Below are 22,982 nucleotides of genomic sequence, written 5' to 3'. Positions count from 1 at the left end.
AGCTTCCTCCACACACCAGCCACCCCTTGGACATTGAGTGTGTAGGGATGAACAACACAGACTCGTCCTCACATTCTAACTTGGAGAGATGAACCAGAAGCAAGTCAGTAAATGAGATGGAGGGGTGGTGATGGGTACAGACATGCTCTTGCCTTGAGTGCCAGGTGTGCAGGGATCACGTGCAGAGAGCATATGAGGCGGGAGAGGACGTTGCAGTATTTCATCTTTGGGAAACATGCTATGCCACAGCATTTTTTTTTTCTGCGCTCCTGCTTCTGAAAATGTCCTTCAGTTGTCTGATGGAGCAAAGGACCTGAGTATGTAAGGTTTCTCTCTGTTGATGTGATTGGATTATTGAGTGCATTTTATAAACTGGTCAAGAGAGGGTGGTGCTCTCAGCTTGAGCTTGCTGAGAAGACACCTCCCAGGCTGTGTGTCCCTGGCAAAGATGGTGAGCCTGGGAACACCTCCTGTCATAGCAGGCGTCACATTGAGTGGACTCCAAGCCAGCCTCAGCCCTCGTGGCAGAGAGCCTGGGACACTGAGATGTCTTCTGAGTCTTGCAGTCCTGAGGCCTCCAGCTGAGGGCTCATCAACTGACTTGGTTCTGAGCAGCTCAGCTCCCTCATGGCTGCCAAGACTCCCTGGGCCATGGCACAACAAGGTAACCATAGCTCGAAGACCAGAGAATAAACATCCGAGTTCCCAAAGCTCCAGTAAATGTCTGAAAAACACTGGGTGCTTCATTTCTGCAGATGACACCTCTGGTGCCACAGAATGCAGAAACTGGTCCCCCGGGCCAGGGTCACTCCCAGCCCACAGGTGGGAGCAGTGTGCCCTGTCCTCTCCTGCGCGCTCCAAACCTGACCCCTTTGACCTGACAGATGGAGACACGCACCTGTGGTACCCCTCACTGCCGGAGGTCACAGAGGCACTTCACAGCCTGGGGGCCCATGGCACTGCCCCGTGCCCACTGGGGCACTCTCAGCACAGCGGGAGGTGAGTCCGTCCCCTTGTTTTTGTCCTCATGTCCTCTCTCCTTCGTTCACCAGTTACTCGGTTCACACCCACCAAAGTATGTACCTTAAATGGGGGCAGGCTTTTCCGTACCATTACAGATCAGTACAGAGGTTAAAAACAAAACAAAACAAAACAAAACATTACAAAGAATCTCAGCATACATTCATACCGGGAAATATTAAAGTATTTCCTAGTCTATAAATATAACACATCTGGTCGTTCATTGTCCACAGCTGCCGATTTCATTGTTGCTTGTGGGACAGCCTTTAGCTAAATGAACACCTATACGTTAGAAAAAGGAAGATTTCCTCTGATAATCAGATTATGTAAAATGTGTGCATTTTTTTTAAGTAAAAAAAAAAAAAAGTTACTGAACTCAGCTGTACCCTACCCAGTGAAGCCCAGAGCCTGACAAGTTTACAGGACAACCCCTACGTGAAACCGAGTATGAGTGTGCGAACTGCCTTGCTCCCAGCCTCGGGGACGGGAAGAACCAGGCACAACACTGTCTTGCTACTTCGGTTGACAGTTCTTCCCACTGCTGCCTGGCTCAGAGCCCTCACTTCCCCTCCTCTTCCCAAATGTGCCCCTGTCTCTTCAGTCCATCCTCAAGCCCCTTCTCTTTCTGGCTCACACCTGACATCAGCTCATGGCCAGCGGGGCACAGTTGTGCATGTGATGTCCGTGACGCTCTATTCTGTTTTGTGGGTGCCTCTTTTGTGCACTGGGCTGAGGGGGGTGAGGGTGGAGACAGGGATGCTAATTTGCATACGCCTGATCCCTGCCCTCTAGAGACAGAGGCACACAGTCTATCAGTGATGATGACAGTCGGGTAGATGGTGACAGGATCTGGGCTATAAAAGTGTTAACATGTTATAGGTTTGTTCTGCAGGTTATAGCACATCCACACTTTTCTTGAGAATTCTTTGAGAAGCTGGTTTGAGGTAGAAAAGTGTTTAGAACCCTGGGCAGGCTGTTACCCGGGAGCCCCCATGGCTCAGGAGTTGCCGGGCCCCTTCCCTTGCTGTGGTGGGTCAGTGTCCTGTGCAGGGAAGGCCTATGCTTCTTCAGAACCTGTTACATGACTGTATTTAAAAATTATCTGCGAAACCTATGTACTGGCCCTGCTGTAAACACCCACGTATGTGCCTGCCTGCAGTGCCCCCACCCCTTGTTCCATATCTGGTATAACAAGCCACATACCTCTTCCCCAACACGAAGCTGTGATCACTCCACCATCAAGGTTGACTCAGGAAAAGATCACACCCAGAAAACAGATGCACATCAAAAGTAGGGTAGGAGCATTGTGGGGTTCAGAAGAGGCATTTCCAACTGTCCCGATGAGCTCTTGGTGTCCATTTGCAAAGCAGGAGGTGGCACTGGAGACTGATAACCACCCAGTTCACTCTGCAAAGAGCCATGCCCCTCCCTCTCTTCTCTGCGGCTTCCTGCCCCTTATGCTTCAGGTTGAACCCCCCCATTCCTGGAGGCCGCAGAGGGCAGGTGGGCATTAGAGCTATGGCCCTTTCAAGGCATCATCTCAGATACCTGGAACGCAGACCCTGCCATGTAGCCTTCCAGCTTTACCAGGCACAGGCAGCCCTGTGCAGGAGGCAGGCAGGGCCACATTGTCCCTGGGCCAGGCCCAGAGCCCTTCCGAGCTGCCCCATGACAGCCCTGCCTGGTTCCTTGGGCTCTGCACCATAGGCTGGCTTAGAGGATTGAGCACTGGCCCCCGGGAGCCGGTCTATGGCAGCTCCGTCAAAACAGGTTGGGACCACCTGCCAAGCCACTAGGACTGAATGAGTTTTTCTGCCAGGACACAGCCTCCTTGGGAGAAGCAGGCAGACAGGTCCTGGATACCCCATGACCTCTCTGGGGTGGCCAAGATGCTCCCATGTATGTCCTGGGTGGCTGGCTGACTACTGTGCTTAGGGAAACTCTAGAGGTCAAGGAGTGGGAAGATGGCACCTCCGACATCTTTAGGAAGCACAAAGAATGTTCTGGCATCTCCTGTACTGTGGGTATGGCTCCTGCACAGACACATGGGCCACCAGAGCCACTGCAATGTGGCGGCCTCCCCCACCACCCTCCTCACCTTGCTCCTGGCCTGGCTCAGAGGTTCATCCCGAGGCAGCTGGGGTCACGTCAGGCACATCTCCACTGTGGGGATGTCCCATCTAGGGTTCCCCTGGCAGAGCACATGCCCTGTGTCCGTCACCCATAGAGCCTCATACTGGCCCAGGCTGGGAACGAGGGCTGAGTGGTCTGTGCGTGGGCCCCTGGCTTGGCCATCATTCCTGCTGCTGTGAATTCAGGTCTTCACTATCCATTCCTGGTCTTAGTTTCCTTAACACCCATCAGCATCTCATGGAGCAAGACTTCCTCTCAGAAAGGACCAGACAGTGGGCTGATGGCTTCCTGTTACAGGGTAGCACTTCTACAGCCAGAGTGGGAGAAGCAGAAGCAAGGACCAGGGTGTGAACACTGAGTAGGTTCCAGTGTCCTCAGAGGGGGCAGTGCCACATGCTGCACAGACTCACCTGGAGAGAGAGGGAAAGTGCTCAAGTGGCCACAGCTGGACTTCCAAGGCCACTCCTGATTACAAAGGCCAGCAAGGGAGCCTGGACAGATATATAAGACTGACCACTACAGACTAACAAGCCTCTGCCCAGTGCCAGAGGCCTTCTTTCACTTGGTCCTCTGAGAGGGCAGCCCCATGCAGAAGCCAGAAAGTAAGAAAATGACAGTTAATCCATTGAAACAGCATCCTGGGCATCCTGTCCATAGCCGGCCCCCATGGGATGGTGTAATTCGATCCGGGTAAAATTTGCCTCCCTCCCCTTCCACCAGCTCAGCTTCCATTCCTCGGCTGCCTGTGGAGCCGGATCACTGGTCTGGTTCTGCAGGAGGTGCAGACCTGGGGACAGCAGGCTGCTGGCAGCCTGCATGTGGGGACTCTGCCTTTATGCAGGCACCTGCACAGCGGCTCTTGGTTGTGGCGATAGCAGTGCCCACACCCCTCCCTTACATTTCCCAGCTGAGAACATCAGACAACGGTGCAGATAGTAACTTATTTTTTTTCAACCCTTGGGAAAAACAAATATGGAAACGGAGGTAGAAGTCGGTGATGTGCTCTCTTAAGATTCCTCAGTGCGTGTGGAACAGTGTCATTGTGACCGAAACTCCAGCTCCTGGGTGCTGCCCACAGCCTGTGAGCCCTAACCTAGCCAGCCAGGGGCAGGAGGAAGACATCACAGATGCAGCCACTTTGCTCACGGTGGGGCCACCAGCTGACTCTAAACCCGCTGAGTGCAGGAGGGGAGCAGGGTCTTCAGGCTTCAAACCCCTATGTTCCGTGGCCTCTTGCTGCAAGCAGTGATGGGGGCCTGGGGACCATAGATGCAGCTGGTCAGGCACCTGGGCCCTGAGAAAGGCAGGAGACAGAGCACCCTGTTATATTACCTGCTGTTCCCCAGGAGAGGCAGCCCAGGGACACGCTGGAGCATACCCTGGGTGGCTGTCTGCCCTCTCCACTTGAGGCTGCTGTTCTCTCCTAAGGATGGGAGGGCTCCGTCACAGCCACACTTTCCCTCTCCAGCTTGAAGCAGAAATCACCAGCTGGTATTTTCCACACTCTACCTCCCTCTGGCAGCTCCAAACTGTCTGCAAGCCCAGGGCTCTCCAGCAGAGTCCCAAAGCCAACTCTATCCCCCACCCCTTGGGAAATCTGAAGGCAGCCCCACTGTACTTGCCTGCCCCATCCTCACTGATACAGTCCCACAAGTGCCCGGATGTGAACGCCAGCTTCATCTATTCCCTGGCCCTAGTAAATGCTGGTCTGGAAGACTGGCTGAGCTCACCCAAACTCCATTTGTTGGCACCAGCTTTCCAAATTCCTGGACACAATTCCCTCCAAGAAGCAGCACCAGTGCCAGGAATTAAAGAACAGAGACCTTTTACCAGGTCACGGTGCTCTTCCCATTAGCAGCTTTGATTGTTGGCAGTGTCGTCGTCATCCATACCTTTGCTTAATGAGAGCCCGCCGCTGGCGGGACGCCACACTAGTCAACAGAGCAAAGTGGATGAGCCAGCAAAGGGAGCCTTGTCATAAACTCACCTCACTTATTTGAAGTCAACAGTACACATCCGGCCAGAGAGGGGACCGTTTAGTGAGGGCATCCCACTCAGCCCTTCATCCAATGAGCGTGTGTCTGGGAAGCTTGTGCAAAGGGCAGTGTGAACCTGCTGTCTCCCTCTGTAAGCATTGTGCCACCCTGAGGGTGACTCCTACGAGAATCTAACACCTGAGGATCCGAGGTGGAGCTGAGGCGGTGATGCTAGCGCTGGGGAGTGGCTGCAAATACAGATGGAGCTTCTCTGGCTTCCCTGCCACTCACCACCCGCTGTGTGCCCCAGTTTCCTGGACCGTTGTTTTAGATGTCCCTGGCCTCTGACTTCGTCTGGGCTCAACCGGATCTCTGCCCTCCCTCGGTGAACACTGGCCATGCTGGGCTGGTCAGTAGAAGCGTGTGGTGTGCCACCTTTGGGGGGTTTTTGAGGCTCATTTTTATTCTGATTCTCATCTAACTTGCTGACTTTGGAAGCTACAGCATAGAGTGCTTTTCGGAGCAGGCAGAGTCATCACACCTGGACGGACAGAGAAGTCTTTTGAGGAAGACTCTTGGGGGCAGTGATTTCCTGGCTTCCAAGTCCCAGAATACTAAAGCTAGAGCCCTGACCAGAATGGTAGCAGGCTGGCCTCTGTGGCCAAAAGTGATCAGCAGATGCAGTGCAATGTTACTTCCAAGGTTAGGTGTGAGAGGCTGGGGCTGCTGTCCCTGCATTCTCCTCTCGGGTCACTCACTTTAAGGGTCACTCACTCATGATTGCATGAGTGAATTTGGGAGCAGCGCCTCCTGCCCAGCCAAACCTGAGATGATAGCAGCCCCGTTCCCCAGTGCCTTGGCGGCAACCTCCTGAGACACTCAGTCACAACCACCCAGCTGAGCAGCTGTTGACCCTCAGAAACTGCACAAAGTAGTAAGGTTGTTTGTAAGCCTCTGTGTTTAGGGGTAATTTGTTATGAAGCAGTAGAGACCGGCGCACGGGCCATCAGTGTCTCCGGCCACGTGTATTGTTTCATCCCCGGGGCCTTCTGTGCCCCTTCCCCACTTCAGTTCTCCCCTGGTGCCCACTCCCCCTTTTCCTTCCCTGTGTTTTGTTTTGCCTTAGCATGCCTAAAGGTGAAGCTAGCCTGAGCGAGCAGCAGGACGCCCCCCAGGAGACGGCCCTGGCCATCAGCCTGAGCTATATCTATAAGGTGAGTCTCCCTGCGGTCCCTACTCACAGTCCAGACCTATTCAGCAAGTGGGTCCTGTGAGTGTGTGCCATTGAGCGCCACAGTGTGCTCATCCCACCGCAGGCACCATGTGAGCTCTCAGCACTGATGCTGCCAGATGATCATTCATCCTCTCCACAGTGGTGACTGCACCTGCCACCAGAGAATCCCACAGGGGCGGGGCGGGGGTGGCGGGGTCTGGCCTCACTGCTTGTTTACCTCAGCTCTCACCTAGCACCATCAGGGGCTCGCCGTGTCCACCCCTCCCACCACATCATCTCCCAGGGGTGGTGCTGCCCTAGCTCTCTGCTCCCCAGTTCCTGACACTGTGCGCCCTGGCGCAGCCGAGGGCCTACAACGACTGGAGCCTCTTGGACCTGATTCGGCTGCTGTGTCATGCCAGCCTGGACGTGGGGCTGCGCCTGCTGCCCAAGACTGACCTCCAGCAGCTCCTACCCCTGCTCCTCGAGAACATCCAAGAGTGGCCAGGACAGGTACCAGAGCCCCTGGCCACGCCTATTGCCTTTGTAAGGTCCCAGTCTCCCCTAGCATACCCAAGATGGGGACAGCAGTGCTCAGAGGGCATCAGAACACCTGGGAACACCCCCTCCTGCCCCTGGACTCCTGAGTGGGCTGGTGAGGAGGTCAGGGTGGAAGATGGCCCCTCCTGCATGCACCCACCCTGGTGCCCGCTGTCCCTGCAGCTCCAGCAGCTGTGCCTCACCCTGAGCTGGGTGTCAGATCACCACCACAACCTGCTGGCACTTGTACAGCTCTTCCTGGACGTGACTCCCCGGAGCAGGTGGGTGCTCATTCACCTCGGTCTGCTCCCTTGGACACTCCCTGTGACGAGCAGGGTGTGGGGATCCAGAATCCTCCCCATCAGTCCCAACAAACCTCCCACTCCCGCTGTTCTGCCATCTCTAAAACCCAGGAGAAAGAACTAAAAATACAACTCACTAACGAGTTCATTGCAAAGGAAAAAAGTCTAATTTTCTTACTATGGTTTTATTAGCAAAACAATTGTCTTGCACAATTAGTTTCTGACTTTGGCGTCCCTGCCCTCCTTTCTTTGCCTCACCCTCTCCAGCTTTTGCGGCCGGTTCCTTTTCATCATTCAGACCTCAGCTGCATTATGTCCCCTGCTTGCTTCCCCCACCCCACCCACCTTTCAAAGTCTCAGTTCATCATTCTGTTTTATTTTCTGCACAGCATTGATCTCTGCCTGAAATGATCTCGCTGTTTCCTTGTTCATGGCCACCTCTCCTACAGGAGAGCATGTCCCTTATCTGTGCCACTTGCCATATCACCTGAGAATGAGCCCCCTCCCACTTTTCCAACCAGGCTTGTCCTGGAGTTCCACTCAGGAAGACCCCTGGCCTTCGCAGGCACCTCCCAGTTACTCTCCACAGAGCAGCTGGGGGTTTTATTCAGCTTCACATCCCTAGGGCCCAGCCAGTGCAATCATCCTGTGGTGGGGGCTCAGTCTGTGTCCTGTGAATCTGGTGGCAAGAGAGGCCTGTCCACAGTCCTGACAGAGAAGTTCTTGCTCTGTGTTTGAAAAAACTGGGCTACACGCATGTATACCTGTACAGATGTGTGTGGGCACACGCAGTGGACCTCATGCTTTCTCACAGCTGTCATATTCCCTGGTGTATGTGTAATCAGTCCCCTAGTTCTGGATGTTCAACCAGTGACTGTCAGTGTATATGAACTTTGCACATTTATCTAGATGTTTCTATAGGATAAATTCCTTGAAGTGAGATTGCAATCCTAGTATGTACGTTTAAAATGGGGCCTCTAAGAAGAAGCTGTGCCAATTAATAATGCCACCAAATGGGCATGAAAATACTCGTTTCTTCACATTGTCATTAATACTGCATGTTCTCAGTGTGTTTTTAAGCTTTTGTCTATCTGATAAGTGAAAAATGCCATTCTGGGGTTCCAATTTTCATTTCCCTGACTGGCAGTGAAATCGAGAATCTTCTCATATGGTTAATGGCCTTTTGTCTTTTTCTTATAAATTACTTCTTGATGTTTCTTGCCCATTTTTCTTTCTATCTGGCAACTTATCTTCTTATATTGATTTATATATTGCTTATTATGTATGTCTCAGACACTGTATTTTCTCCTAAGACTGTATATTGTCCTTTTTAAAACTTTATATATGATTATCTTTTAGTGAACTGAATTTTTTAAAAACTTTTTAAATAAACTTTTAATTTTAGAATAGATTTAAATTTTCAGAAAAGTTGGTTGCATAGCACAGAGCTGATTGTAACAGAATCTTTCTATCCTGAATATGAAGGCCAGCCTCACCCCCAGGACCCTTGTAAATACTATGTTCTATTTCCTTTCAGTACTTCTAGAGTTCTGTCTCTGCCAGTTCTTAACCCCATTTGGAATCTCTATTTTTTGTAGGTGTGAGACAGGGACCTAACTTGATTTTTTTTCCACCTGCAAAAAGCCAGTGGACCCAACACCATTTTTTTTTTTTCTGTTTTAATAATCTGGTCTTTCCTAATGTATTACCTTCATCGTATCCTAAATTTGTGGTGGCATTCATCCACTACCAGCGTGAAGCTGTCGTTCCAGGAATCAGTGCTTTTACAGGTCCCTTTGTAGCTCAGGATCTTTGGTCAGTGCCTCTTAAATGCCAAGAGTGAATGAAATGAGCAGCCTCGCCTTGCTTTCACACAGACACAGCAGGGCAATACCTCCTGCCAAGGGCTGTGCCAGGAAAGAGGCTTCACCACCGACACGTGTGGGATTTATTTGTTTATCTAGACATCTTAGTATTTTTTTTTTTCTCTAAACAGATAAAGTATACAAATAGAACAGAGTTCAAAAGCCACCAAGGAGTATGTATTGAAAATGTGCCCCCCGGCCTGTCACCATCTGTGCTTGTGTGTATGTGCCCCCGCCCTTCCTTCACTTCAAGGTGTGTTTTGGCGGTCACTACAGACTAGGTCAGGAGACCTTCTTGTCCATTTATAGCCACATTGTACTGGCCGTGGTTTTTAGCTGGTCCCCTGCTTCCTGTGGTGCAATGTTGGAGGCACTTGCTGGTGGCCTTGTTCTGCCCTTGCTGATGGCTGCCCCACTGGGCCCAGTGCTCAGACCGACCCCAGGAAGGAGGGCATATTGTTGCATTAAGGGCTGTCATTTTTTTAGTCTGCCGACTGGCTAAGTACCAGGCAGGGACTTCCACCAACATTTGTATGACACTCGCTACCCCTCCACCTTCCATCCCCTGCCACCTTGTTGACCAAGACTCTTGGATGTGCCACAGAGTGAAGTCAAAGTTGAGCTTAACTGTGAAAAATTAAAGTAAATACTAAAGAAAAGCACCGGAAGGGTGGAAGTTCTTGGAGGAAAATCCATTTGGGGACTCTTTCCCCTCCAGGGCAGCTTGGGCAGCTACTGGGACAAGCTCATGCCATCCCATTTGTGTCTAGGCCCAGTACGTGTCCCCAGCAGACCTCTGTTAGGAGATGGCGAGCTGAAGGCTGCTCTTGCTCCCCTGAAGGCGGACAGATGTCCCCAGGCTCCCTCAGAGTAGAGGGAGGGTGACATCATCTGCCTGGTCAGATGAGGGAGCAAACCAAGGCTTCCTAAATAGTCACAAACTGCCCAATGATGATGGAGAGTTCTTTGTCCCTGTGGGCAACTTGTGAAGAAACAGGCTGGCTCCCCCTCCGTTGACAGCGTGTGTGTCCCCGTCATCCCTCTAGAGCACTACATGACTAGATTGAGCCAATGACTTTGAAATGTGCCAACCCGCCGACAATTTAACCTGGAGGAATAGCAAGGGTTTATTGACCACAGCGGTTAGCGTAGTGACATGTATACTAATGACGAACCAAAACTGGCCTCACGCCCACCACAGGTCACATTGTGCCTGCTGTCCAGAGCCCCCACTGCCCTCCCGGCACAGTTCCTTCTGTCTGAAGCTACCAGATTCTGACCACTGAGGGAGAGTGGCTGTCACATAGAAGTTGGGCCCTGGGGAGAACAGCCCCAAGGTCATTGGATCATTACGTGCTGGAGACTGGAGCAGTGGCACTTGCTGGAGTGCTACCACTTTCTCCAAGGCTCCCTGTTCCCTCCGTGTCCCACACTGCCAGGAGGAACCTCCCACTTCTCCTCCTACATTCAGGACCCCAAGTCCCGCCTCTTCCAGAACTTACCTTCTGCATCATTCGTTCTCATTTCTAGACCTTGAGCTTTTTATCAATGCATTTGTGTGTCCCCTACCTGAGAACAATTCTGTCTCTACCCATGACCTCTCCTTCCCCCAGCTGCCTCTCACTCATTGCTGAACCCTGGACACATGCCAGGCTCTTTAGAGGTCAATGCTGTAGGGAGTTCTCACCTGAGAAGACAGTCATTCAGAACATTCTAGGAGGCAGCCAGGGTCCAAAAAGCCTTCAGGGTTTTAGGGGGGTTCAGAATCAAGATAAAGGCCATGTCTATGAGTGAAGGGACCACGGCCAGAGCTGGGAGGTAGACAGCAAAGGAGAAGTGGGTCACAATAAAGCCAGGAGTATGTATACATCTGCTCACTCTTAGGGGTGGCTGTGGATAGGTGGTAGGAGCCGAGGAGACACACCACATCTGGCACCAACCACTCCGTCTCAGCTGGTCTGTCCCCAGTGGCCAAATAGTCTTTTCTAATGAGCAGGCATATCCATCTTCTTGGCTTCACAGTGCTGCTCTCCTGCTCTCTCCCTCCTCTGGCCCCTCTTCAGTCACCATCACCCATTGTCCTTCCTCCATTTGAGCTTGTTGTGCCTCAGGTTCTGGCCCAGACCATCTTCTCCATCCCTGGTGCAGTGTCAGGGCACCTTCCAGTCCAGGAGCTGCCAGCCCGCCCCAGGGGTTGCCTCTCTGGAAGATAGTCATCTGCCCCGAGATTGGGCCCCTTCCGTGGGAGCAGCCCAGGGCCAGCAGCTGTGAAGGCCTCACTCCAGACACCTCTGAAGGACCTCGCCAGCCCAGAGCTTGCAGGGTCAACTTTGCTATGACTGCCTTGCAGCCTGGCTTTCCCCTCAGCCCAAACCTGCTTCCTTCGTTCCCTGACGGGTGAGCTGGAGAGCACGCTGTTCCTCCCCTCCATGAGCCTGCTGCATGTTCATCTCCATTTCAGAGCCCACTTCTTGGAGAATCCAACCTGAGACGCCCCCTCATTTACATTATGGCTTCAACCCCAACCGCATGCTGGGGGCACCCAAGGCAGTGCCCATGGCCACACTTTGCTGCTCAGCCCCAGATCTGTGTGGGCAGGTATCCTGTTCAGCATGTGCAAAACAAGTCACCACTTTCCAAGGAGGGTCACCCCGCTGTTTCCCATTGCCTTATGGTGGGATCAGCTGCCTGAAGCCTAGGAGTCTGTGGGCACTTTCTGTCCTTTCAGGCTTTCCTGGCTTCCACAATAGTCATCTGTCTTGGTCATCCCACTGTGGCTACCATGGTTCCAGCTCTTCCTACTGCTCCCTGGATTTCTGAATCAGAGCCCTTTCTTTCCAGGCTTCTCCCACCTGGTTACCCCCCCCACACACACACACATACACACTGTCCTGCAGTGTGACCTTCTTTCTAATGCACATGTGGCCCTGTCACTCCTGTGCTTAACATCCCTCAGGCTTCTGTCCTCAGGATGATGCTCAAATAACCTAGCCTGGTGTCTGAGGGTCTTTGTTCCTCCTCAGTCCTACCTTCCCTCTGCCCCCCATGTCCTGCAGGCTCCCCTGCTCCAGCCACAGCCTAACACTTTGCAGCCACCAAAAACACCATCAGCATTTGTCTTTGAGCTTTTCAGCATGCGTCCCCTCTTGCTGGAGAAGCCTCTTCCCCTCTTCACCTCCTCCCTGCTTGGGTAAGGCTTCTTCAACCCTGAGATGAGGTTTAGAGCAAGACAGCCCCTCTCCCGAGAAACCTCCTGCCACCAGCCCTGGTTGCTGGTACCCTTTGCGGACTCCTTGGGCTGGAGCATGACTTTGCTCTCTGGTCTTTGGGGCCTGGTGCCCGCGAGGGGCTTGGTGAGCAGGCTTATGGAGCAGTTGCTTCTGGAGGGCAGAGTTCAAAACGCACAGAGAGAGAGATGATTTGTTAGTAGCAAACGCCGCAAAGAAAGATGGCTCGTTCCAGCTAGGAGATCCTGCAATAAAACTTGGACTGTGGATTGCAAACTAACTGCTGAGAGAAAAAACGGGAAGTAGCTAAAGGCTACAGGGTTGCAGCCGGAGCTCCTGCACAATCTCAGATTTTGAAAGATAAATGGAAGGTGGAAGGAAGGGTTCAAAAGGAAGGCAAGTAGTCAGCACGGACCAGTGATAAAACCCTGGGGAAAAGTAAGAGTCGTTGGAAGGGCTTCTGCACAGTTCTTTTGGGGCAGACAATGAGTTGTTAACACCGATGGAGAAAGACCAACACCACAGAATTCCTCTTTTGCTTCTGCTTTTCTTGTCGAGGAGCATAATGTTTCACCTGGACCCAAATCTCAACTGAAGGGAGTTGAAGCATGAGGTAGAGGCGCAAGCTGTGTGACAGCTACTGGCTGTGTGGAGAGAGTTGACCCCCCGCCCCAGTGGAAGAACACCCTCATCAGTCCTGGGAGGAGAGCAGATGGGGTTCCCTGAGTATTCCTAAGGACAAATCATACACGACCAGCCTCATTTCCTTTCCTAACAGTTCTCTGGAGAAGACCTGGGTGTTTGCAAGGCCTTGGGTAGAGACTGGTGTCGCATCCTGTAGACAGCATAAGGAAGCGTGGGCCAAGTGATTTAGGACTAGACAGGCTTATTATCTAAAGTGCTGCAGCCATCAGAGTCCGCCTGGGAGCAGGCCCTGCGGCCACCCAGAGTTCTGTCTTCACCAATATGTTGGCAAAAGCAGACTCAGGGTCTTGGATGAGGCCATCAGTGGAATAAAGGTCAGATTCACACATGACATGAATGCAACTGACAGCAAACTGAAGGTCCCAGATCGTGACAGACCATAATGACAGGCTGAGTGAAAGGGAGACCCAGACTCACAATAAAGAGCAGGATCCTGGAAATGGAATTTGACAGCATGACGTGTGTGATGTTGGGCTCGATCCTAGCTGTGCAGCATGGCGGGCTTGCCATGAAAATGAGCAGCAGCCTCAGCTCTGAGCACCTCCCCTGTCAGAATGCTGACAACTCCCTAGGGCCCTGGAGGATCCAACACAGAATGGCAAAAAGAGTCGGAAGGATAGAAAAGTGTGTCTGGTGCGCCTGGAGAAAGGGCAGCTGTGAGAAACGCGGCAACTTCAAGCATGCGGAGGCCTTACTTAAATGGATGAATAGGTGAAGACGAGATGACTTTTAAGGTGTTTTCTGAGCCTAAGGTTTTATGGGTTTTATCATAATCACCCCAAAAAAAGAAATAGGGAGGGAGGATGAAAGGTGGATTGTGATTGTCCGTGTGAGCTTTATTTGCTAAATAGTAGTAACTTTTTTGTTTAGTTACAATATGTGTGCAGGAAAGGACGCAGCAGAGGCAGACATGCAGTGCACTTTGCAAGGGAGGCTGTCTGTGTCACTTCCAGTGCATCACGGAAGAGAGCCCTACTCTCCAGAAGTCCCCTCAGGCTCCTCCAAAGTGTTCTCTCTGCAAAGAAAACCCTTTCCCATCTTGCGCCGCACACATTGGTTCTGTCCGTTTTTGAACGTGTACAGCACCATTTGTGTTGCTGTGTGGTGGTTCGCTGAGTGGATCTGTGGCCGTCTGCACCCCGCCATCTCTTCCTGTCCCTACTGTGTATGCCCACACTTGCAAGTGTCCCTGCATGCATATGGATGGCCCACTGGCCTCACCTTTAGCCCAGGTCCTGGTCCTTTCCACCTGGGCAGCACATGCTCATGGGCAGGTTGTATTTTATGATAATATGTTGCATGAAGGGCTCAGGGTCAATGGCATGAGGGCGGCAGTGACCATAAGAGGCAGCCTGGGTAGCTCCAGGGAAGCAGACACCCTGAGGCAGGGTGTTGGGCAGCGTTTCCACAGCGGAACAGGCCACTGTTGTTGCTTCCTGAGCCGCCCTAGAGACATGGAAAAGGCGGCTCATGCCTTTGGCCAGATGCCTGATGGCCTTTTAGGGCAGTTTGGCCTTGGCAGGGCCTGGTTCCCCTCTGAAGGAGTGAAGACGAAGTGGTACCAGACGGGGCCACACTGACCCATAGGGTTGTCCTGACAGTCTCTGCAAGGTGTCGGCTGGGCTGCCCCTCGCAGGAGCTAGAGGGAGTGCTGGAGGCTGGGAAGCACAGTGCCCCTGCATTCCACTTTGAGCCTCTGCTGGGGATTTGGAAAAGTCATTTCCAAATTTCCCAGTGCCTTGGGCTCCTCTGAGTGCTAATCCAGTGTCCTGGTCTTACAGAGGCCCAAGAAAGTGGCGGGGCAGGACCAAAGCAGAGGCCTGGCCTGCTACACAGTGCGGTAAGCTGGAGCCTTGCCTTATATGACAGTGGCTGGGATGGCTCCAGTGGCTTTTGCATCCTCCTTTGTCCGCCAGGTTTGAGTTCCGGGAGGCCTTGCCAGGTGGAGTTGGGTAGTTTTGGGGGAGAGGGGGAACCCAAGCTAAGTTCAGCCGGGCAGCCCGCTGCAGTCTGGGTGGTGTTGAGGGTGAGTCTCTGCTTTTCCTCCTCTAGAGTAAGTTCTCAGTCTAAAATTAAAAAGTGGTCCCCTCTCCCTGTGCTCCAGTGGGAACGGAGAGTGCAGGGGATTGTGTTTAAAAGGCAGGGAGAACCATTAGGATGAAAGGCAGTGGGCAGGCAGGGGCAGCAGAGGGAGCCCCACCCTCAGACGTGGGTTTCTTTTCATCCATGCATTCCCCCTCCCCTAAGTGCTTTTTCTGATGCTTTTCTTCATTTCTGGACTTGAGCCCCATCCTGACCCACCTGGCCTGCCTCAGCCTTTCTGAAACTGTCCAGTCTCCACTTCACCAGCCTGCCGGCACCCCCCATCCCCCAGGATGGCCCCTCCCGCTCAATTGCTAGGGTGCAGGAGATCTACGCAGGCCTGGCTTGGATTACTGCCACCCAGATGCAGGGCTTCTGATTCTGGCTGCAAGTTGGCTGGGAGCAGCAGCTCAGAGGGGCCATTTACCTCCCACTGAGTTCCCTGCCCAACTGCTCCTGACTCCGGGAACAGCTGGAGAGCAGGTTCTGGCTGACAGTGAGGGGAAGCCAAGTGGGGTATGTGATGTGCCTGGGGCCCAGGGAGAGATTGGAGAGTGGGGTTCCAGGTGGGGGGAGGCATCTAGCTGCACCCACGGGGGTCTAGTGTGGGGGACCTGAGGACTAGAGGCTCCTGTTTTCTGTCCCAAGGTACAACCCAGATGTGGCTGCCTCTCCTTAGGACTTGGAGATGGAGTGGAAATGCTGAGGTCTGCTGCAGGAAAGGGTCAAGGCTAGGGGTAGACAGGGTTGGGGAGGATCCCAGGCCAGTTAATATCAGGTCTTCCCAGTCAGTAATGGATGGGGATAGCTGGTCCCTCTCAGGGTTGCCAGATAAAATGCAAATATGGCAGGGAGAGACTTAGGATTAAAAAAAAAAATTATTCTTTGCACATCTATAAGAAATTCAGATTTAACTCGGCATTTCATATTTTTATTGGCCAAATCTGACAATCCTGCCTCCTCCCCCAACTGAATTCCTTCTTTAAATAAGAGTTTTATTGAACTGTGACATACAGAGCACAGATTGTTAAGTGTGTAGCTCAGAGAATTTGCACAGGTCGAACACACATGGAACCAGCACCCAGATCAAGAAATAAAACCTGAGCAGAAACTGTCCTGCCCCCTGCCATGTGTCACTCGTATTCCCACTTCCAACAGCTGGTACTTGTCCATTTTGGTTCTTTACTGAAGTGAAATCACACATCTGGCTCCTTCACATGATACCATGATGGTCATTGTGCTGTTGCCTCGGCATTAGTTCAGGAAGGTCGAGTTGTATGGGTCTTTTAATGGGTTCCATTGGCACAGCACTCACTGGTGCTTTCTTGTTTTGTACTAAGTGCCTAGGAGGAGGCCCGCTGGGTCTCAGGTCTGAGCCATTGTGGACATCAGACATCAGACATCGTTAGCAGGTCTTGCCAAACAGCTTACTGGGGAGAGGTGCTTGTTTATGTTCCCACTGGCTGCGGAGTGCCCCTCAGCCCTGCACCTGCCCCGCACCCTCCCTACACTGGGCCTCTTCCATACTTTTCACGTCCACCTTCTGGTGCATGGTGGTGCCGCTACCTCTGCTGCCTTTCTTCTTTGTTTAATCAAGAACCTCTTGCTTTGTCGATTCCTCTGATTTTCTTGACTAAGTGCTATCACAGAAAACAAACGAGGCCCCTGGTTCAAGTGCCAGCCTGCCCAGCCCACCTCAGCCCCCAGCACTGTGCATGACCTGGGCAGCAGCAAGCTCAGAGGCAGCACGGGCAAGGGGGGCCTTCAGCGCCGGCTTGGGGGTGCAGCTCAGTCCTGCTCCCCTAAGTACTTCCTTAGAGAAACGTCATTCTGAGTACTGCCCATGTCTTGCTGTTCCATGTCCCCTCCTTCAGTTTCTTGTGACGTTGGTCTACCCTGTGGGAGTGGGAGGAGAGCATTTCTCCTCTAAGGAGCCACCTCCAGCCCAGTAACTCTCCAGCCTCAGGAGTTCTCCTTTGTTTCCCCTGGAGGTGGCTTTCCACTGGAATTAGTGAAAATGATGGGGCTGTGGCCACATCAAAGTGCATGCCAGGGGCTGAGATCTGCTGCCCATGAGGGGAAACAGGTGTGTGTGGGTAAATGGAAGATGTAACCCCATTGTGGAGACAAGCTCTGGTGGGAGCTAGGGTGGAGGAGGGGCCCTGGACTCCTCTTCCCACCCACCTCCCCAGCCTCCCTTGGCCACTGCTATCCACAGCCCCAACCCCTGGTCTCCATGTCCCTCTTCTCTCTGCTCACTCCAGCCCTCAAGGACCTATGAAAATCAGAGCCCCAAACATCAGCATCTAACACCCCCATCAGAGGTCTTCAGTCTTGAGGAGGGGAGATACCAGCCCCACCCAGAGTAACTCAGGACTGTTTGGGGCTAGGCTCAGAAGCCCAGCTCAAAATGACTCAAGCAAAAGGGATGTTTTCGGCTCATAGCCGACAGACTGACAGACCCACCGTATGGCCCCAGGGATGGAGACTTTAGGCACAGCAGGCTCTGAATGCTGTTGAGGCCTCATGTTCTGTTTGCTTCATCTTCCAGGCTCTCCCATAAGGAGGCAGGGTAGACACCGGTGGCTGTGGGATCACCACCTCCTGCCAGAGTGGTGGCCCTGCTGGAAAGGCACACACTCTCCTAATAGTTCCAGCCAAGACCCCTGCCCACAGGGACTCCCCACAGGGATTGTGATGAACCAGGCCTGGCTCCTGTGCCCACCCTGGGAGCCCAGGTTTGGGCCAGTCGGGGAAGGGTTCTTCAAAGGAAAGTCAGTGGGTGCTGGGTGAAAAAGAGCCAAGAGGATTTGGCCTTACCTGACCAGGTCGCCCACTTTCCACCAGTGTACGTGGGCCAACAGGTTCTAATACTGCAAAGGGAGGGAGGGCAGCGGTCCTGCCAAGCAGTCATTTCCTGTTTCTGTGTGTCCACAGACAAGTAGAAGCACAAGGAGGGAAAACCAATTGAGAAGGAAAACACTACCATGCTACCCTTCGAAGTTGCCAGTTACTTTACTTTTCTCTTTTTGTTTATTTTTTAACTTTCCCATCATGCATGCTCGATTGCTTCTAAAGTAAATAATAAATGCTGTAAAACAGAAGAGAAAGCCAGGGTTCTCCCGACAGAGTATCTCTCCCGTGTTCACCTCTCGGTGGGTTCCTGCCCCACCCCGCCCCCTCAGTCATACCTCTCAGTCTCTCTCTTTCTTTCACAGGCAGCTTCGAAGCCAGCTCAGCCTGGTGGTCATCGCCCGGGTGCTGGGCCAGCAGGACACGCTCCCCCTCTGGCAGGAGAAGGCTCAGGTGAGTCTGCTCCTCTGCCAGCTGTGTCCGTCCAGGCCTGGGAAGCCAGTGGGCTCAACACCCCGCTCCATTCCAATGCTTTTCCCAAAGGTTAGGAACCTTAGGCCAAGGAGAACCAGACTGAGTTTGAATTTTTCACTCAAAGCCTTGCATTGGCCAGTACTTTTTGTATACCTACTATGTGCTAGGCACTGAGAATAGAGAAAGAGGTATACATTACTTTTTTTTAAATTGTGGTGATGTATATACAACGAAATTTGCCATTTTAACTTTTTTTTTTTTTTTACCGTCTTAATCATTTGAAGTATGGAGTTCTCACCTGTTTAAGTGCAGAGTTCAGTGGCCTTCAGCAGTCACAGTGTTATGCAACCATTACTACCATCCACTTCTAGAACTTTTTCATCTTCCCAGTCTGAAACTCTGCACCCATTCCTTAAACACTAACTTCTCTCCCTCTCCTCCCACAGCCCCTGGTTGTACCACATTTTATAGGCGGGGAAATGAATCCTACTTTATTGGAACTGCTCCTTCCCAGTGTCCTCTGTCTCAGTGTTAGGCATGCTTAGGGTGGGAGAGAGGTGGAATTTTGTATGCTTCCCCGTCTTCTGCTCCCCAGAAGCTCTGACTATGACCTTCTTGAAGCTCAGAGAACATCTCTGCAGGGGCCCTGGGTCACAGCAGGGAGATTGAGAATACTCTCAGCCCCGGGATACTCCCTGGAATCCCAGAAGAGGTGCTGAGGACAGCCAAATCCTCTAGCTCAGCACCTGGAGAGGCCCAGCAGGCCCAGCTGTGCATCTCTGGTCACTGGAGGTATACAGGGCAAGCCTGTGTAACCCCTGTGCAGAATGCCAAGAGAATGTTTCAGCACATTACACATCCTGGGGCAGAGTGGACCCTATGGCTAAGTCTGATTTTGTATGGAGGAAGCTCAGAAAGGTGACTGTTTGAGTTGGCTTATCAGAGCCAGCCTGGCCTGGCGCTTGCCCTGGCTATCCCTTTTGCCTTAAATGCTTCCCCCAAGGACTTAGCATGGCTGGTACTTCCTGTCCTTCTCATTCCTGCTGAAAGCTCACTTTCTCTAGGAGGCCTTTCATGAGCACAGAATCCCAAGTGCCTTGGCACTGTCAACCTGTTTTAAATTATTCATGCCATATTCTGATATTTTCTTGTTGTTCAGGGTCTGTGTCACACACACACACATGCACGCATGCATGAGTGCATGTGTATACACACATACCCGCCTATCGGCAAACACGGTGCCAGGCACAATGGGAACATGGTACATACTGTGGGTACACACTCGGGGAGTCTGAGTTGCCAGTGTGTGTGTGAGGGGAACATTCTCCAGGCAGAGACCTGAAGAGGAGCAAGTAGGGGAGTGGCCTACACAGGGGCCACTTCACAGAGGTAACAGCATCTCTGTGAAGGAGAACAGAGGGACCACACAGTGTCACAGGGGGTGCAGGGTGGACAGAAATACAGCAGTGGGGATAAGACTAGGTGTCCCCAGAAGGCTCTGGAGTGGGTGTGGTCGTTGAACACCGTGGAGAATGGAGCACAGGGTCAGCAGAGAGAGGTGACAGGCCAGAGCACCTAGATCAGGGAAGGCAGGCCCAGCTGTGGGTGGGGGCAGGGTAGCCACTAGCCACCAGCAGCCTTTGGCAGTGACAGGAGAGACGGGGCGGAGGGGGGCGCGGGAGGGTCCAAAGTCAAGGTGTTTTTTATTGGCCAGAGCATGTGCGTGGGAGGGTGAGGGGAGGTAATGGGAGGAAGGGCCTGGAGGTGCCCTGCAAAGTAAGGGAGGTGAGTGAACAGGCTGTCGGGTGCAGACGCCACCTCCAGGGGAAGCTGTCCTGGGCTCCCACCGCCTGTTGGGCCCTACTCAGTCCATCCGTACCATACCCATTGCCCACCTGCCCATGTGCTTATGAGACCCTGGTTGAGCGCATCCTGTGTGCCAGGCTCTGCACCAAGAAACCCCCTCAGAGGAGGAGGTATTAGTGGAATGAAAAGCAGGGGCCTGGAAGGAGGAGTCAGTGCTTCTGCTGCAGAGAGGAGTCTGCAGGCGGGCAATACAGCTGTGCAGAACCATGCCAGGATCTTAGTGGCTCTAGGGGAGGAAGGGCCAGTTGGGGCCTGCCCATGCCCTCCGTGCCTTTTCCCATCTTGACTGCAAGCCTGGGGCCGCAGCCTCCTCCCAGGTCCCCGGCTGCAGGCACTCCCCTTTCCAGTCTGGCTTGTCAGACATATCCTCATGAAACACGCCTTCAAAGGACACCTTGGCCCCACAGCCGCCCACATCCAGCCACGTGCCCCCCTCTCCCAAGGTCTCCTCCATGCAGCCTGCCAATGCTGCCTGTTTCTCCTGGCCCTCCTCCCAGGCCAGCCACACCGCATGTGCACACACCTTTGTGCACTGGCATTTCCACCCATCACCTCCCAACCGAACAGCTAGTAGACTGCCCAGTAATGGCTGTCTCCCAGAGGCCATCTCAGAGCTTGTCTGTTTCCCACAGCAGCCCCAGGCAGTGAGGACTCTGTTTATCGTCGATCTTCTACAGATGGGGAAGTCTAGGCAGGTGCAATAGAAAACTTCTTAGGGTCTCACAGCGGGAAAACTGTGGAGCTGGGCTTCAACCTTAGGGCCCTGGCTCCAGAGTCCATGCCCTTGACCCTGTAGCATGCCATCTCCACTTCCCCAGCCCTTTCCTCAGCTCTCTGTATGTGACAGCCTGGACCACAGCTCCTGCTTCACGCTGCACATACCCTGCTGGTCCCTTGAACATCAGTCCTGGGTGGCAGATAAGGACAAGGGTCATCCCTCCCTCTTCCTTCATTGGTGCATAAGTACTTGATAAACTGTATCCACTGATTCACTAGGAAGGTGGGGCAAGGGCTGAGAATTGACTCTGTGGGAGGAGAGGATTTGTGGTGAGTGCTGGACAGAGGATTCTCAGGGTACTGCTAAGCAGTGGGTCCCAGTACCTGGATTGCTTGGTTTCCAATCTCAGGCTGCAGTCTGTGGCCACAGGACCAGGAGCAGGTGCCAGACAACTGAATTTGAGAGTCAAGAATTCTGTAGGCAATCAGGAGGTAGTGACCCCCCAAGGCTTGCATTTCCTAAAAGAGTCTCGTGTCAAACTGCCCCTGTGGTTCCTGTGACTCCTGAGACAGTCTCAGATTTGGCCTCAGGCCTCCAGACACTTTTCAGAGCACTGAAGAGAACTCAATCCCTCCCTTATGAAACTCAGGGTCCAGGTGGAGATGGAAATAGAGACCAAGGAAGAAGTAAATATTTGGCATGCCAGGTGGTGATAGGTGCATAGGAAGAAAATAAAGCCAGATAAAGAGGAGAGGGAGTGTCAGGAGGCTGCTATTTTATAAGGGTGAAAGGGACATTTGAGCACAGACCTGAAGGAATTGTGCAGTTTTCTGGGGTCAGAAGGAATAGCACGTGCAAAGGCCCTGGAGCGGGCAGTCTTCTTAGGAGAAAAGCCTGAAGCCAGTGTGGCTGGAGCAGAGAGCCGAGGGCTGGGTGGGACTGGAGGGCTGCCGGATAAGCGAGGGTCACTCCTTCAAAGACTCCAGCAGTGGTGGGGCTTTGATTCTCATACCTAAGTAGGGAGCCCTTGGATGATTTTAAGAGGAGAAATGTAACCAGATTTGCAAAGTGTTTACAATTTACTCTGGCAGCTGTATTAAGAATAGACTGTTGGGGATGGAGGGGAAGGAGGCGATTGCAGTAAGCATAGGAATTTAATTATTATCGTTATCTGTCCGCCCCACTAGAATGTAAGCCCATGGTGGCAAGTCAGCCTGGGGACGTGGTGGTGTAGGTGGTGAGAAGTGGTCAGATTTGCAATGGACAGACAGCAGGAGATAGAATGTGAGAAAAGAGGCTCTAAGATCTGCATGTCTGGCAGGGCGGAGAGCCCTGAGGAAGGCACAGGTGGAACAGGTTTGGGGGAAAGCCAGAGTTTGCATTTTGTCCCAGGTTACCTCTTGCCACACAGCAAGCCTCTTTTGTCAAGTCATGCCTTCCTGTTTGGAGTTTGGAAAGCATGGCTTCAAATGGCCAAGGTCAAGCGGGCGCTGAGGGTTGTATCTCCCAGGGAAAGACTGGCTGCAGTTCTGCCAGCTATCATTCATTCATTGAATGAATGAGGATTAAACATGCACATGTGTCAAGCACTGTGCTGGGCTCTGGGAACACTGCAGTGAACAGAACTGCCCTTATGGGGCTTACATTCTGGTGGGGTGGGCAGATAATTACAACAACAAAAAAACAAAAAACAGCAACATAATAATAATGATAATAATAATTACACAGCATGTTAAAAGGTGATAAATACCACAGAAATACACGAGTGTGGAGTTGAGATGGAGAGTGCAGAGGTGTGGGGAGCTGGGCAAGCCTTGCCTTGCAGAGCAGGTGGGCCTGGAACAGGGGCTGGAAGTTGGGGAGGGGACAGCTGTGCAGTATCTGTTCGGAAGGCTTGGTCAGGCCACAGGCTCCAGGGAGCAACAGAGGCCACCAGGGCCTTGCAGACACACCGCAGCCTGGGCAGGTGGGGGCCACAGTCAGGATTGAGCACAGGAGACAGGCCGTG

General features: G+C 52.7%; 1 protein-coding gene across 4 annotated transcripts in view; it reads left to right on the top strand.

The window, feature by feature from the left end:
• FAM178B (family with sequence similarity 178 member B) overlaps positions 1 to 22,982 on the top strand; it is an 83,920-nt gene that overhangs the window by 42,849 nt on the left and 18,089 nt on the right. For 3 of the 4 annotated variants that reach the window (XM_016142979.2, XM_016142977.2, XM_016142980.2), the window contains 5 exons: positions 885 to 999; positions 6,256 to 6,343; positions 6,679 to 6,855; positions 7,066 to 7,163; positions 18,282 to 18,369. In XM_016142979.2, the coding sequence (XP_015998465.2) occupies positions 885 to 999; positions 6,256 to 6,343; positions 6,679 to 6,855; positions 7,066 to 7,163; positions 18,282 to 18,369 (566 nt within the window). Of the gene's footprint in view, positions 1 to 884; positions 1,000 to 6,255; positions 6,344 to 6,678; positions 6,856 to 7,065; positions 7,164 to 14,768; positions 14,822 to 18,281; positions 18,370 to 22,982 lie in introns of those variants that run through there. The other variant, XM_016142981.2, reaches the window with a different exon arrangement.

Source organism: Rousettus aegyptiacus, unplaced genomic scaffold, assembly GCF_014176215.1.
Source record: "Rousettus aegyptiacus isolate mRouAeg1 unplaced genomic scaffold, mRouAeg1.p scaffold_m13_p_7, whole genome shotgun sequence".
In the NCBI taxonomy this organism is placed as follows: Eukaryota; Metazoa; Chordata; class Mammalia; order Chiroptera; family Pteropodidae; genus Rousettus; species Rousettus aegyptiacus.
Note: the sequence above shows the minus strand (reverse complement) of the source record. Positions and strands in the feature narration are given on the sequence as shown.